Genomic DNA, 17,862 nt, shown 5'->3' with positions numbered 1-17,862 from the left:
AGACATATAGAAGGTATATGTGACATAGCTCTAGAGAATTGACGAACTGAAAGATAGAAGAAATTATCTAGAATTCAGCACAAAGAGATGGTAAGGTGGAAAATACCAAGAGAGGTTGAGAGAAAAGGAGGATTGGTTAGAAATTCTACCCTTAATTTAATTGACATTCTTAAAGGAGAAAGGGAAGAGAGAGAGAATGAGCATAGGGCAGAGGCAGTGTTTGAAGGATTGATGAGAGTTCACAATCCTCAGATTTAAGAAGCCCAACAAATCTCATGCAGTGTAAATAAATCTGTACATAGACATAGTGAAACTGCAGAAAATAAAATACAAGAGAAAACCTAAATAGATTATCTTCAAAGGAGTGCTGACTGATTCTAAACAGCAGAAAGTGAAATCTGTAGTCAATGAAATGATTTCCTAAATGTATTGGGAAGAAGGTATTTGGAATCCAACCCTAGAATTCTACACCCAGAGAAAATATCTTCAGTGATGAAGGCAAAACACTATGTGTCAGCTTTGCAACTAAACCACCTCAGGGTTTTGAAGAAGGGGCTCAAACCAAGTCAGACTACCATGGTAAGAAACCAGTCTTCATGGGAAAATCAAATGACCTCCACAGGCTTCATGTGGACAGTGACTCATGTCTGTTTTATCAGTGAATATCAGAATCTAGTTGGATGCTCTCAATAAATTTTGTTGTATTAAAGAAGAAAAAAGAATAAAGGTAGATTAAGTCATTTGTGCAATTAAAAAGAAAAAGAGAGAGAGAGAGTGAAGAACGAACAGCCAGACAGCCAGGACTTTTGCAAATACACTTTCCTGACTTCACAGTACACTGAGAACCAATTCTATTAAAGCATTCCCTTATGTGTGGAGATGTGCAGCAGAATTACATTACCCCTGTTGATGAGCAGAGACTACTGGATTGCTGCTCTGTAGCCAGCTCTTATGAGACAAGGGCCCCAGGTTTGAGGCGGAGGAGGAAAAGTATCATTACCATTTGCTGAAATCTTTTAAGTCAAACCTAGGAGTATCATAGAACTGGGTAAGTTAAAATTTTAAAAAATTCAAAAATTTTTTAAAATTTAGAATTCCAAAAAGCTATAGCCTAAACATCACACACTTGTTGCTGAGAAAGATATGGGTAAGATCGGGAGGAAAGGAGTCTTAAGGCAGTGCCTACAACGACATGTGCAAGAAATGTGCTCTGTTCCCACTGGTTGAAGTGGCTTCTGATCACAGTCATCTGTACGTTCTCCATTTGTTTGCTGACTGATAAATGCAGTTGAATCAGCTGAACTAACACAGTGTAGTGGAAAGAGCGCTAAACTGGATTATCAGAACACTTAGATTCTAGTTCTAGTTCTATCACTGAATAGCTGTGTGATGTGTGAGGTTGAGGTAGGTGAGTACTTGGATCTCTCCGAAGTTTATTATTCGCCTCTATAAATGCAGGAGGTGAACTAGATCACGAAGGTCCATTTAATTTCCTACTCAACAGCTATTGTAATATACTTTTTTGAGTACATAAAATCTCAGGTTCCTCTTGTGCCTCAAAATTTTGATGCAGTGGACAAATTTCCAGAAGTAGGTGATTTAATGAAATGTAATCATGAAGATATAGAAAACCTGAATAGTCTTATTGTCACGTTTACCACAAAGAAACCCCAAATACAGGTGGCTTCATAAGAAAGTACTAGCGGATTTTTAAAGAAGTAATGCCAACATTTCACAAACTGTTCCAGAGATTGGAAAAAGAGGGAACTCCCCTTTCTTCATTATATGAAGCTATGCTAACCTTGGTTGCAAAACCAACAAGGAGAGTTCTAAAAAAGAAGACTAAGTGAGTCTCACTGAACATGAATGCAGAACTCCTAAATGAAATATTAGTCCACTTCTTTGAGTTCACATCATTTTTATTGGAGACGTTTTTATTTTCACATTGTCCCATTTTCTTTACTGCTTGGGCACACACGTAGACTCTGTGTATCAGCCTCCCTTGCAGTTGAGAGTGGCCATGTGACTGAGTTGTCCAATGGAATGTAAAGAAAAGCAATACCTGCTTCTTCCAGGCCTGACCTGTACAATATCTCCCTCATGATCTTCATACTCTCTCTTCCCTATTTGCCAGCCAGGTACAGAGAATCCAGGTAGGAACTCTGAGGTCTTGTATGTGGAACCAAGAAAAATGACTGGACTCTGAATAATCTCACGCAAGGCTCTCTGAGATAAAAAGACATCCTCAGTGGGCTTTTATGAATAAGAAGTAAACTTTCATTGTGTTAGGCCACTGAGATTTGTTTGTTAAAGCATCTACATTACTTATGCTAACTAATACAGATATTAAATCTAGCAATATATAAAAGGGATAATGCATCATGACTAAGTTAGATTTATCCCAGGACTGCAGCATCAACTTGACAGTTATCCTATTATCATGGACTGGAAGTCTCAGTATTGTATATATCTGTGCTACCTAAAACAATCTGTATAGAGTTAAGGAAATGCCAATCAAAATCCCAAGAAACTTTTTTTAAGAATTCAACAACTGGGGCTGGCTCCGTGGCTGAGTGGTTAAGTTCGCGCGCTCCGCTGCGCTGGCCCAGGGTTTGGATCCTGGGTGCGGACATGGCACCGCTCGTCAGGCCACGTTGAGGCGGCATCCCACAACTAGAAGGACATGCAATTAAGATATACAACTGTGTACAGGGGGGTTTGGGGAGATAAAGCAGAAGAAAAAAAAAAAAAGATTGGCAACAGTTGTTAGCTCAGGTGCCAATCCTTAAAAACAAACAAAAAAAGGAAGATTGGCAACAGTTGTTAGCCCACGTGCCAATCTTTAAAAAAAAAAGAATTCAACCACTGATTCTGAAATATATAGGGAAATTCAAGGGTAAAAGACGCTCTGAAGAAGAATAACAAGGTGAGAAGATTTGTACTACCATGTCTTGAGACTAATTTTAAAGCTATACTAATGAAGATACTGTGGCAATGGCACAAATACTAAATGCCAAACATATCAGTGGAGTAATAGAGCTCAGAAACACAACCGTGCACATATACAAATAATTATGGCATCACAAATCAAAGACAAAAGAGCAAACTCTTAAAGCAATGGTGCTGAGACAAGGATATATATATGGGAAAGCCATGGAAGTAAACCTACCTCATGTCTTACACAAAGTCTACCTCTAGGAAGATTATAGACGTAAATGAGAAAGGCAAAATTATAAAACTTTTTAGAAGATAATATAGGAGAATATCTTCATGATTTTGAGATAGGGAAGGATTTCTTATACAAGACATAAGAGTTACTACCATAAAGGACAACTGTAAAGGAAAAAATTGATAAATTTGACTTTATTAAAATTAACCCATTTTCATCCAAAGACAAATGTTAAAGAAAATGCTGGGGCCGGCCTGGTGGCACAGCGGTTAAGTGCGCACGTTCCACTTTGGCGGCCTGGGGTTTGCCAGTTTGGATCCCGGGTGCAGACATGGCACCGCTTGGCACGCCATGCTGTGGTAGGCGTCCCACATATACAGTAGAGGAAGATGGACATGGATGTTAGCTCAGGGCCAGTCTTCCTCAGCAAAAAGAGGAGGATTGGCGGCAGATGTTAGCTCCAGGCTAATCTTCCTCACACACACAAAAAAGAAACGTGCAACAGAGTGGGAAATGATTTTCAATGCATAAAATTGGCAAAGGACTTATGTTGATTACAAATAAAAGAATGACTATAAAGCAATAAGAAAAAGATAAACAATAGAAAACTGGGCAAAGTGCTTGAATAGGCTCTTCACTAAAGAGAAGATCCAAATGGCTAATAGATATGAAATGTGCTTCATTTCCTTAGTTCGCAGGGGAATGCAAATTAAATCCTCATTGCAGGTAGAAAAGGTACATTGATACAACTTCTTTAAAAAGTAGTTTGGCATTATCAGTATAACTGAAGATCCACATATTTTATGAACTAGCAGTTCCACTCCTAAGAAGATATCCCAGAAAAATATATGCAGATATGCAGTAGACTATGTCTGCAAAAATGTGCATAGCACTATTTTCATAATAGCCAAAAGATTGAAGTAACTCCAATGTCTATCTGCGGTAGAAGGGATGAAGTGTTTTTCCCCCCTGTACAATGTAATACAATATGTAATGAAAATGAACAAACTGTCACTATGTTCAACCCTATGGATGAATCTCATAAACATAATATATAATGACAGAGGCAAGACAAAATAATACATTGCATATGTTCCATTCACATAATATTTAAAAATATGCAAAGCTAAATTTTATTTTTCAGAATATGTATGTATGTCATAAACCTATAACGAAGGTCCAGAAGGTTGTCATCACAGAGTTAGGATGATAATCCCTGTAGAGGGGAGAGAGGAGGTTGATTGAGGGAGATATTTAGGGTTCTGGTTCTGGTCTGTGTTTTGACCTGATTAGAATTACTGGTGTTCATTTCATAATTGTTGAATTTTGTATAAATTTTGATGCATTTTTCTTTATGTATGTTTCACAATTTTAAGAATTTTTTTTGTGTTTTCAAAGTGTCTAGGAAGAATAAGTATCTTTTAAAATTGGAAACAATTATTAAAAATGGGGAAAAGAACTTTTCTCATTTAAAAGAAATGCTAATAGGCTAGTTTAAGTTCCTTGGAACTTAAGACATATTGTTTCTTTTACAAGTACTCATTTATACCTTATGCTAGATCTGACTTATTATCCATTCAGCCAGTATTTGTGGAGCATTTATTGCTCAGCTGCTTCACAGAAATGAGATTTAAGGTGGATCGTGATATTGTGGATTGCTTTAATGGAACACCATGAATATATACCTCTTGAGTACTTTAAATTCCATAGTTTCACTTCTGAGTGCTGTGATTCTATTAGTTTGAAAGGGAGTTTGACAGTTACCATTATAAAATTGAGCATGTGTCAAAGAACATTTCAGTTCTTGTTAGGCAGTAGTTAAAAATGAAGCATGGGCTCTGGTAAACACTCAGGCAGTATAGACTCCTGAACCCAAAGTTTAGTAGCATATCAAGATTCTGGACAATGCTGGTCCCCTGGGGTTTTTATCAGTTCTTATTTCAGACTCCACGTGGTTTAAATGTTTATTTAAACGTATTTACAATGAAAAATATCCTGAATACTAGCTATCTTTACTCTGTAAACAAACACCAAAGATTATGGTAACTTATGTATATATGTGTATTTGTGCATATATATATTTACATATACACATATTTGTGTATATATAACTTCCATGGGGAATAAGTATGTCTAAAATTTTAAATGTATTATTTTTTTGCTGATGAGAGACTATAAGACAAAGGAAATCTGTTTACGATTAGCTGCCCCTAATTTATAGTCTATTTTGAAATATATTTCTTTAAGTTTATTGTATAAAAACAAAACCTGGATATACTTATAAAAACGTCTAAACCACATTGTTCTTGCCTCCTCAGGTTTCTTTTCCCTATCTCCTTTCCACTCTTCCCTTATTCTTTCCATCTCCAGTTTCGCCAACAGATTTAGTAATAAAGACTAGAAAATGAGAGGCAAATGTATGGGGCTTGCCTATCACTATTATATACTCATAATTCTGTAAATATTTCCTTGAACTTGAAAGATAAGGTTACTAATACTTTATAAGTAGAACAATAGTACGCATGGCCTAATGATGTATGTACCATTATTTGAATCAATTATCTTTGGCCAAAAACAGGAAATAATCAGTCATCTTACTTCCATGTTTGGGACCCTTTCTGGACTCTAGGTTGTGGAGGTACTAGCCTGACTTGTTTTAGGACTTTCGTGACGTAGATAAGGAGACTATTAATTTGTGACCTAAAGAATTTGTCAGTTTTCTTCATCAGGGTCCTTTGATTATAAGAAATAGAAATCCATTTAAAGTAGCTCAAGCTAAAGTGGAATTTATTGAAAGAGTATAGGCAGATGGCATCCAAGGCAGGAAGGAATACCTGGCTCCCTGAGGACCTGACACCATCTCAAGATCTACTTGGTCTCATTTTTGCCACGAAGGCTGGTTTGCAAGGTGATTCTTCTGAAGGCACAACTGATGGTCTTCATGTAAAAATAATTGATGTTCTGGGTCTTTATCCAATTAACCATTTTTGTAATCAGAGCGTAATTCCCAAATTTAAAAAAAGCTTCAATTATAATACTGTGTTTTATGTCTCAGTAGGAGAAAAGATTTGTTGAACTGTGGGACCTTGTCTCAGTGCTAATATAGACTTTTTTTAAAAACTGGGTTGGTCCTCTATAGATGACATGGAGATTCCCTTGCTCTAGAAAAGTATGCCTTTTGTTTTTCAGATTTCCAAGTTTGTACTCGACCGTGCTGGGTTCAAAATAAGATCCAAAATCAAAACCTTTGGTTATTAATTGATTATAGCTAACTGTATACTCAACATAAAAGAAGCCTTCTTGTACTAGCAATTCTGATCTTTCCTGTCCAAAGCTCACTGGAGAATCTCCCAGAAGTTTCCAGAATATAGGCTAGTCTAAGTTAAACTTACATATGAAATTTTTTTTGGAGTTCAAAAGCAGTCAGATATCAACAGTTTCTGTGAATTAACCTAGTACAGACTGTCTCCAGATTACCTATTATTTAAGTATATTTTGACAAATTCATAACTTTGTGTTTTAGAAGACTTCTGAGGTAACTTGTCATACCATCCTGATCTTGCTCTCCTTTAGTATGTTTTTTTTATCGTGCAAGTTTTTATATTGATAAATATAAAACTTTCATGTGTGTGTAGCACCCTGTTTTGTCTAGACTCTGAAAATGTAAAGCAATCTAGATTTCAGGCTTTGGTTTGAAAGTTCATAGATTAGTTGAGGACACTGCAAATATTCAGAAGATAGGTAAATGTAATGTAACGTGTTACATGAATGTTCTATAGAGTAAGTGCTCTTAAAATTTTAGCATAGGAAGCAGGGTGGGGGTAGTTTCATGGAAAGTGGAGGTTAAAACTAGGCCATAGTGAGCCATAAAACAGTCATACAGATAGAGATAGGACCGGGTTTCAGACAAGTGAGGTTACATCAGTGAAGGGATTTTTGTGACTGTTAGGAGCACAGTAATTTTGACCACTGTGACTGGATCAGAGGTTTCAGGGAGGTTAGAAATGGAAAAAAGCAAAAAAAGTAGGAGCTAGGCTTGTAGGTGACTTGCAGTTAGACTAAGAAATTTTGATTTTGTATCTTACATCCGTTATTGCAGAAGAGGAATGTAAGATGTACAAAACTATCTTTTGGAGTCCAAGAAGAAAACAATAGAAATTCTATTTTATCCTAAAATATGCCTACTAAAAAGATTGACAGTCATTCACGCATGTAACTTGTAAAATATATGCATATTTTGGGGGCTGTGCATGAAATATATTTATAGATGGGGTAGATAATCTAAAAAGTTTAGAGACTACTGGTTTAGATCATAAAGAGCGCCATCAAAGATTTAAAATGGATGACAAATACAAAAGTTGTATTGAGGAGAAGTAAATCTGTAACAATTTATGAGACAGATTAGAGAGAGAAAAAAGTGAAAGAGGATGTAGTAGGAGTCCAGACATAAGGGAGTGCAGGCCCACATGAGTATAGTGGCAGTGGAAATGGAAATAATCTACAAAATTTGGTATTCCATGTGAATATGGGGAGACAACAAAGAGTGAACAGTAAGATTGCTTGCTGTGTTGACTAGAGAGGTAAGTCCAAAGAGGGGATCTGTATAATGAAAGATAATGAATTCTATCTTGGCTAAATTGACATAGAGATGTTAGCCAAATATCTAAATGGAAATGTACAGGAGACAGTTGGGACTATAAGTCCTCCAAGTTTCTAATTAGATTTGGAAGAAGGTATAATCATTACTCTCATACAACTATAAAATGAACATGTGTCAAAGATTTTATTTAACCAACTAATGAGTGAACCAGTAAGGTATCACACCTGGTTCAAAAAAGAAGTAAAAGTACCACGCATTAATAAAGAATGCTGAAATGAATTTACAACTGCCAGCAAAGTTGGTCGGTATCCAGCAGGTGATAATCAGTGACATTCCACAGGCAACAATTTCTGTGAACAGGAATTATTTTCAGTTATAATCAGTTTTCTTCAGGTTAACTAACGTCTGTCTCTGCAGAGCTGTAAAATAGTCAAAGAACAGAGGGTGGATATAACCTGAAGGGAAGTTCTAGCCAGGACACCCACTAAATTTGAGTTTTTCACTGTTTTTTCTTAAATTGGTATGGAAATTTTAAATTTAAGAGCTTTCCTACCGATGGGGTCTTTGATCAATAGGTAGTTAAGTTCCTCTTCATTGGGGTAAAACTGATTTAATACCAAAAACAAAACCAAAGGCTGCCCTTTTAGGTTTAATTTGGGCATTTCCAGCTCAGAAAGTAGGGATGCAATGTAGGATCCCTTTTCCCTGGAAATGCTTTCAGGCAAACACTCCCGTCTGCCTGTGCCAGCTTGAGTTTCACTTTAGAACTCAGTAGTTTCAGATGGAGAACAGCCCAGCTTCAAGAGATTGTGGGGTTTGCAGTTTTAGACAGTTGCACTCAATACTGTGATATGAACAACATTTAATTTATGAATTGTCACAAGAATTAAGGATTATTCTGTTTAATTTTTTGAAGAAGAATACCAAAAGGTCATAAACCTTCTCTGATCGTATTTCCTTAATTTTTGATACCATAGTAAATTAATACAGATCATTAATCAGATAATCAAATATTTTCAAAAATTTTAAATAACAACACATTGCTTTTTTCTTTTACTCAATCTAATGTTAAGTCCTAACAAGGACTATTAGCAATCTCTTCTCCTGCGTTTAGATCTACTATGAATCCTAAGTCAAGAGTAGTTTCACTTGTAACTGTTAAAAAATAATTTTCAAAAAAGATGAAAGTGTGATTCTCAGATATAAAATGAACTTGAGTCAAAGATTTTAACCCATTAATTACTGAGGGAACCAGAAAAAAAATGTTGCAACTGGTTAACAGGTAAATCCAAAGATTAGACAAATACACAAGCCCATCAAGAAAGCAAAGTGAATTTGTTTCATAGATGAAAAAACTAACCTCTTTCACAGTGAGGAAGGAAGTCAATTGAACCTCCACCAGATCGAATTTGTTTGCAGTTCTATAAACACATTATTTGTATTACTATTAGTTTTCTACAAATTAACTTCTATCTCTACAGAGTTGTAAAATAGCGCAAAGACAGGCAAAACCCCATAGAATCAGATAACCTGGAAGGATGTGCCTTTTGTACAATACATAGTTTTTCATTAAAGACACTTAGCAGTTATTTTTTGATGAATATAAAAGTCTTTTCAAAATCTGTCTTCACATAGCTAACATTACAGGTAAATGTTAGCTAAGGACATTTATTATTTAAAACCTACATTTCATACCATAAATGACAGTATGCAGAAAGTATCTGACTGAATTGGCCCCAAATCACAAAAAGAAAAGCTGTTAAAACCATAATAGAATTTAACTTTATTGTGACAAGTAGAAATGTGTGTTTTTTAAAGGTGCTTATGTGACCCTCCAAAAAAAATTTCTGTCTTCTATAGAAATGAACTGATGAAAATTGTAGGTGTATTAATTTTAAGATTTCATTTAAGTAATCTTGCCAGTTAGAATCTTTAAACATGTTTGGAACACTGACATAAAGGACATAGAAGACGTTGTATCAAGTCAGCTTAAATTGATTAATAATTTCATTCCTCATCACAGCAGACCCTGTTAGCAATTTGTAATGTATGTTTCATAATACAATTATTTAAGAAAAGCAACTGGGATAAATCAGCTTAAATGCATACACCATTGAAATTTGAAATTGTTTTGACACAATTGAGTTTTCCCCTTGTTTGCCATAATGGCACGGGAAAACTGTCAATCACTTGTGTAAGAATAAAGTATTTTTGAAGTCCTGTTTACTTCAGAATGGAACATTATAATCATCAGTAATAGCCATAAAGAGTGCATAGTGCTAGTACTTTTGATGAATTTTTTTTCACTTAAAAGCAGATTCCTCATAGTGGTGACCTTTCAGACTGTTTTCTTCACCCAGCAAGTGTTTTTATTGTGGCTAACTTGAAGCACGTGAGAAAACTGAAGCTAGCCTGTTTTTTGTATGCCTCGCCTGGCCTTGTTAATAGATTACAGCATTCCACTTGTTAGTACCAGTGACACAGGAGAAACTTTTACTATTATGCTATGTGGTAATGATAAAGAAGACAGAAAAAGTCTTTTTATGGTAGTTGGGTCCTCAAAACAACTCTTCATGTTCTGGTGATAAGAAGACACAAGTTGGATATCCAACAGAGGTACATTAGCTTGTTATCTACAGAGCTGATACTGCCTCTTAAATTCCCTCACAATGACAGGAACCCCATCTGAAGTGAAGGCTTGCAGAGCTGGAGATACCAGAACATTATTCTTCTTCATGAGTAAAAGTAGGGTTGACCCTACTGTAGTAGAATAAAAATTTGGTGTAATTATTAGACAAAGGTCATATTCTTTTTCTTCTATAATTTCAAAAGTGTTCCAAGAGATACATACTTGGTGATTGCTATTAGTGGAAGAGCAAGACTATGAATTACCTAGTCTTAAGATATATGAATATGAGGGGAAAATATCTAGAGATTTAAGGCTAGCATAAATCAACAACTTCATGATAAAATCTGTGTGTAGGCACCTACTATATTTGTTCTGTTTCTAGGGCTGTGTAGGTTATGAGAGTTCATTGTGTTCCAGTATTCTGAGTGTTAACATCTTCACTGCTGATAGCAACTTGGAGTTTTGGCAAGCAGAATTTGCAGCCATGGATGGGGGAGGATACTTGTCTCCATTCTAAGTTCTAAACAACAGGACCTTTTGTGGCTAAGTACACATAAAAAGTCCATGTGATTACTTTGACCTATAGAATTTAGAGCGATGGGGACAATGTCGGGGAATAGGTGTAGTGTTTGCTATATGCTTGTGTTTAGTGATTGTGTTGTGGTGGGGGTTTCAGGCATTGTGTGTGGGATTGCAAGCACATGCCAACTAATTTGAGAAGCTAACATATCTATACTAGTGATTTCTTATGATTCTCTAAGCATTCAAAAAAAAAACTTGAGCAAAGTGAAATTTTAAAATAATTTGACCTCAGAGAAACTAAGAAAAAAATTCTCAAATCTTAATGTATTATGTGTTTATATTCTACTTTTTTCAAGAAAAAAAGAGTAAGCATTCATAATTATTGTAAATCATGTTTTAAAGTATACCAAGATCTGTTGTTACGAATTAATTAAAAATATACCTTAAATCTAGTTTAAATAATCATTTATTAATGAACTTATCTAGTACCAATCTATTGATCAAACTGTTTCCTAATTAAATATGCTCTGTTACGTAGGGTTACTTGGAAAATTTTAACTTCCTAAAACCGCTGTGTTTGGCTGGAAGGTCAATAAGTCTCAAAGTTGTTTAAGTTGTTGAACCCCGTAATTCTACTTTAAAATAATAGACATTCTGAAGGTAAATTAATATTCCATAGATTGTCAAGTCCTTGGTTTTAAATTTATTCTTTTAAATACTAGACAAGTCATTTTATGATGATTTTAATTTTAAAAAGTTAAACATCAAAAAGCCAACCGTTCACTATGTTTTTACTCCAAAGTAAGAAAAAAAAGTCTATATGATCCAGGGGATACTTTGATGACACGCTAGAAAATTCTCCATAATAATTCAGTGGATTAAATGAATCTATGATGGAGATCCGCAAAGAGGGAGGAAGCTACATGCTGAATAACTTTTTGTGTGTGTGTGTGAGGAAGATTAGCCCTGAGCTAACTACTGCCAATCCTCCTCTTTTTGCTGAGGAAGACTGGCCCTGAGCTAACATCCGTGCCCATCTTCCTCTACTTTATACATGGGATGCCTGCCACAGCATGGTTTTTCCCAAGCAGTGCCATGTCCGCACCTGGGATCCGAACCAGCGAACCCCAGGCCGCCAAAGCAGAATGTGCGGACTTAACCACCGCGCCACCGGGCTGGCCCCTGAATAACTTTTTATTACAAATTTTAAACCTATGTAAATTTACGAATAATATGTACATTCTACATAGGAAAGAATCATTACTGTCATATGTAAATAAGTATTTGAGTTTTTATACTTAAGTTATGTAGGAAAATGATAGTATTTAAGAACAAATTAGGAATGAAATTATTGGGATATTGTGCTGATTCTTCCTGGTGAATAGGATAAACTCAAGCGGAAAGAAATCAGTAGATGAAGTTGCTGAAATGTTCATTTTATAAAGATACTATGATAACTCGTCAAAACATCATTTTGATACATTTCTATTTCAGGTCTCACACTCATTGGCCCTGTCAGGTGCTCATCTGGCGTTGATCAGGATGTAATGAGATTCAGATTATAACTGTCAGAGTAGTGAGTAACTTAGTATTCTCTAGGAAGTTTGGGAAGGAAGAATCTGAACAAGTAAATATGCCTTTTCTCTTAATGTACAATGGCAGCATTAATTTTGCTTATATCTAAGGTTTACCTTATTTGAAGAATTAGAGTACATTTATGATCATTTAAAACCATTTCAGTGGCTCTTGTATAATTCAATTCATTCAGTCTGTGCTCCTCTTAATAAATTTTACAAAAAAAAACTCATGGCAAGTTAGTATCATTTGTGTGTGAATTTTCCAATTGTATTTCAGACTTTAAGAAAGAAAGGCCTTAATGGTTGTGAGAGCCCTGATGCTGACGATTACTTTGAGCACAGTCCACTCTCGGAGGACAGATTCAGCAAACTAAATGAAGATAGTGATTTTATTTTCAAACGAGGCCCTGTAAGTACTTTTACTTTACCTTTACTTTTTATTTGTTGATCCTTTTTGTTAACTTCATTATTTAGGCTCTGAACAAGAAGGAACACAGAGGGTGCGACAGCCCAGACCCTGATACTTCCTATGTGCTAACTCCACATACAGAAGAAAAATATAAAAAAATTAATGAGGAATTTGATAATATGATGCGGAATCATAAAATCGCAGTGAGTACTAAAGTATGGTTTGTGCTTTTATCTTGTGCATGAAGAGATTGACCACACATCTTGTTGTTTTTTTCACAGTGGATAATGACAACGTTTTTTTTGGTTCTATACAACTTAAAATTGCTGAAATCGTATAATAATACATGTTCAGTGTCTTAAGCATAGAAGTGAAGAGAAAACATCCTAATCCTGACTCTGCTACTATCCCCTATAGCTTCGGATAGGGTACCTAAACATCCTGGATTCTAATTTCCTCATCTGTAAAGTGCGTGAGTTGGCTCACAATTTTTGAGGTCCTTTCTAGCTCTGAATTTCCATGATTTTCAGTATACGGTGCATATAAGACCTCCCTCTCCCTCCTGTGACTTTTAAAAAATGCTACATGTACTTAAATAGATCTTGAGACTATAAAATACAGAATGTTTAGATTTATTGCAAAATTTGGTGTTTCAAAATCATTTTTAATTATTTTGCATAGTTGCTATAGTAGTAGTAGCTTAGTGTTTGGCTCTTTGTAAATGTCCCAAAACTGCTTGGCAACAATACCTCCAAACTCCTTTTCTTATACTGTAGATATTGAGGACTAGAGCCTTGGCTTGATTTTAATTTCAGGAAATGATGTTCTTAAACTGGTTGTAAAACAAATAGTTGGTTTAAAATTTTTCCAGGCTCCTACATCTAACCACAGTGAAACAATATTTCTTCAAGTTCATACTCCTTTGATAGTTCTTTAAAGAGTTCTCAGTGGAAGCTCCATTGGCAAGAGCTCCTTAAGACAGCTATTTTGGATCTGATTTTCTGATGCTGTATATGTAGTGTAGGCTTCATAGAACAGATTGGTTCTGATGCTGATATTTATTTCATTGTCAGAGTTAAATCTCTTAAAACTATGCCCTAAAGTATACATCATGGATTATTTCTTCACCGTAGTCCTATACTATAAGAAGAAGCTCATGAAAAATAGATTTAAGGAGGTGTTTTTGTGCTAATATCATTATTGTTTTTAAAAGACAAAACAATAGCAAACAAAATAAAATAAAATCCCTGCTGACCTTACATGGATGTTGGTGACCTTGCAGTTAATGTTAAGTTGCAAAAATACTGTGTGAATAAGTAAAATGGCTTTACTTTTGAAAAAATTTCATCATATACCTGTTATTTTATATCTGTTAATGAATTATAATTTTCTACATGAAATAGACTATTGAATAGAGTACATACATAAACTATTTATATTTTTCCAACTTTGAATTAGCAGTGTTACCTTACTTTGCAAATCACTGTTTTAAAATGTGAGGAGAGGAAAGTCCTTTTTCCTCTCGCTTTAAATCATAAAGAGGATTTATTTACATAGATAACAAGTATATTGTAGGTGGTCTATGGAGGAAATGGAAGAGAAAATAGAAAATATTTTAAAGGTGTGGAATATTTTGGAGGGAAGGAAGATAGCGTTTGTAATATTTGTAATTTAATCTTCATACAGTTTAAAGATAGCTTGTCAGTATTTAATTTTATTGTTTAGGTTGTTTCTTTGTGTTTTCATTACATTCAGATTGCATTGTGTTATGTATATAATTCGATTTTTTTTTTTTTTTTTAGTTTTGTCCATTAAGAATGTCAGTCAATTAAATTAGACCGGGGCTTATTTATAATGTTCCAAATTTGATGTATTAAGTTTATAATATGTGTACACATTTTTCCCCGTTTATTATATTTGGAGTCTCCCAATAGAAATGTTACTAAACTGGTTTGCATTAAAGTGCTAATTTATGCTTACTTGGTAATGATGTATTTCATAATGTCTAAATTTGACAATACTACTTTAATATCTGGTTCTGACATCTAATTTTCATCTCTATGAGTATTTGAAATATATACATTATATTAGTATATATGTATTAATGTATAAAAACTGAAGTTGAAAAGTTTCATGTCAAACATACTCAGATTCAAATATAATTCTTAAGAGAATAGCTTAAATCTCCAGATTGATTTAGTAAGAAATTATCCCCATCCTCTACTTTGAATAACTAGAGTTACCTTATCAAATTAAAGTTCATAAGTTATTAAATTTAATGTAGAGGAAAATAAAACTAACAGTCTTCTCTTTCTTGTTCTTTGTTTACAGCCTGGTTTGCCACCTCAAAACTTCTCAATGTCTGTCACAGTCCCTGTGACCAGCCCTAATGCTTTGTCTTACACTAACCCAGGGAGTTCACTTGTGTCCCCATCTTTGGCAGCCAGCTCAACATTAGCAGATTCAAGTATGCTCTCTCCACCTCAAGCCACATTACATAGAAATGTATCCCCTGCAGCCCCTCAGAGACCACCAAGTACGGGCAGTGCAGGTACGTAGTGATATCCATTCTGCCGGTCCTTTAACAATAAGGGTGAAAGAACTAATTGCTCGCATAAGCAGTTTCTTATTCTGCTACTCTAATTTTATTGCTTTGCTGAGCAAAAGTCGCTACTAAGTAATTGGCTCCATTTTAAAGTAGTTTTTTGAAAATCCACTGTGGCTCTGGCATCATGTCAGGCCCAGTGGAACCATATAGAGAACCTGCCACCTATAAGCTTTCCTTATCAGAGCAAAGCCATACTTTGACAGGCAGAAAATTTAATTAGGATATCATGAGCAAAGATTTAAAGTTCACTGTGAGCCATTCATGTTAAAAATGTGGGGAATAGACTGACTTAACTGGAATTAGAGCCCTTTTTTGCATCTCCTCCTGCCTGAATTTGTTCATTAGTTCAGCGGAAACTTGCAGTGCATTTACTGCATTACTCTCTGTAATGCAGTATCTCCTCTCCCTTAAGTCCTAGATTTAGTAGTATTCCATTAGCACTGCACCAATTCTTATCAATATATACCATTAGGTATTGATACACAGGAAGACAAACATGTCCAGAGCTTGATAGGTGAGCTCATATATATATGGCTACATCATAGTACACATTAACACAAAGTTCGGACTGGACTAGTTTTTATTTTTGTGTTTTTTAAGAGTGGAGTGAGGGTTACCTCTGTTCAGTTCATAGTCATTCAGAGAAGGAGAGCCAATTTATCTTCATTCTTTGCCCTCTCTCTTCTCTCTATAATGTCCTTAGGTGGGATGTTGAGCACTTCAGACCTCACAGTGCCAAATGGAGCTGGAAGCAGCCCAGTGGGTGAGTGAATTCCTACTGTTTCATTTTGTAGGCATCTATCCTATCTAAGATAAGAAGAATATTGTCCCTCAAACAGTGCCTTCGACCAAATGAAGAGGAAAATATGGGGCTATGACTAGAGTAGACATGTCCCTTTGTAGACTTAATTTCCTTCTGAGGGGTACTTTCATTAATACTTAACATTTTTTCATAACACCCTTGCTTTATTCCTTACACCTTGGCCTTAGGTTCAGTTATTCATTTATTCAATAAATATTTATTGAATGCCTCCTTCGTAGCAGACATTGTTCTTTTATAAGGACTAAACTGCCTTAATACCATTTTTACATCAAGACAATTTCTTAAGGAGAAGCTTTCTGTATCATCTCTTCTCACCAAATTAGACTGCCATCAGACTGATATTGCTTAGAGTAGCATGAAATGTTTTCAGAGAGATTACACTGTGAAGAAGTGGTGGGTCTGCTTCTAGAGATACAAAGAAATTTGAAAAGTTTGTCTCTAAAGGATCTATTTGGTGGTCAAATGTAGAACATTGACATTTTGTCATGGTTGCAGCCAAATTGGTTGTTTTACTTTGGGACCCCTTCCAAGATGACTAGCAGTTTAAACACATGTCATAAATATGTCTCCCCAGCCCTGAAATGCTGATCAAGATAGAGGATGATCTTAACATTACAAAAATATGGCATTTATGTCAAAGAGTTACAAGAATAACAGTTTCCATTTGGATTATCATCACATTGTCATCTTGGTCTCTTAATCTGTGATAATCACAATTATCATCATTGTTATCTGAAAGCAAGGGCAGGAATTCCCTTCCTGCTTTTAGATATTGTGTGTTCCTGGAGACATCTGAAAACAGATCACTTAGAGGAAAAATTCTCAATTGCATTTGTTCAACCCATTCATTCCACGAAAATGTCAGGAGCTTCTGCTGTCAGAAAATTATGGAGATGATTGAATAACAGTTAAAAATCATGAGAAAGAACTAGACAGTATTGAGTGAGACAAGTGACAAAACCTATACTGACCTAAAGTAGGAATAAATGCCTACTTATATCTGCCACTGTATTAATTGCTGTTTTAATGGAATTAAACAGATAAAGACCTCTCTCGTAGGACCTTTTTTAACAGATAATTAAATGTGGAAAAATTCGTAAAGATCTTACTAATTATGCATTAGGGCTGCTACACTTTTATGTGTATCTCCAAATATTTATAATTTATTTCTTTTCAGCTCTATTTAGTTGTATGTATGCCCATATACTCTTTGTGTATTGTATTTTCCCATATGCTTTTATCCACCCATCACTGTCCATCTTGCTCTCCTTTCTACTTTCCAGCCTGCTTAAAGCTAGAATCAATAATTTCTATTTCATTTCATCTTAATTTTAACTAGCTCTTGATTTTATTTCCAGAATTATTTTTACTTTATGAAGTTTAACTATTTGAAGATTTCTAATGTGTTTTCCCCTTGCCTTTATTTTTTTCTCATCCCTCTGGCATCCTAAACATGGTTCTTCCTCCTATTGAACAAGTGTTTCAATTCTCTTCTCCTTGTTTTTTTTTTTTCTTGTACTCTCCA

General features: G+C 35.1%; 1 protein-coding gene across 7 annotated transcripts in view; it reads left to right on the top strand.

The window, feature by feature from the left end:
• MEF2A (myocyte enhancer factor 2A) overlaps nucleotides 1-17,862 on the top strand; it is a 167,046-nt gene that overhangs the window by 114,265 nt on the left and 34,919 nt on the right. For 3 of the 7 annotated variants that reach the window (XM_046653016.1, XM_046653020.1, XM_046653017.1), the window contains exons 4-6: nucleotides 12,972-13,121; nucleotides 15,238-15,457; nucleotides 16,218-16,277. In XM_046653016.1, coding sequence (XP_046508972.1) covers nucleotides 12,972-13,121; nucleotides 15,238-15,457; nucleotides 16,218-16,277 — 430 coding nt within the window. Of the gene's footprint in view, nucleotides 1-12,774; nucleotides 12,907-12,971; nucleotides 13,122-15,237; nucleotides 15,458-16,217; nucleotides 16,278-17,862 lie in introns of all 7 variants that reach the window. The other 4 variants (XM_046653019.1, XM_046653023.1, XM_046653018.1 and 1 more) reach the window with 2 other exon arrangements.

The sequence above is a fragment of the Equus quagga genome, chromosome 2 (assembly GCF_021613505.1).
Source record: "Equus quagga isolate Etosha38 chromosome 2, UCLA_HA_Equagga_1.0, whole genome shotgun sequence".
NCBI lineage: Eukaryota > Metazoa > Chordata > Mammalia > Perissodactyla > Equidae > Equus > Equus quagga.
This window is presented reverse-complemented; position numbering and strand designations above follow the sequence as displayed.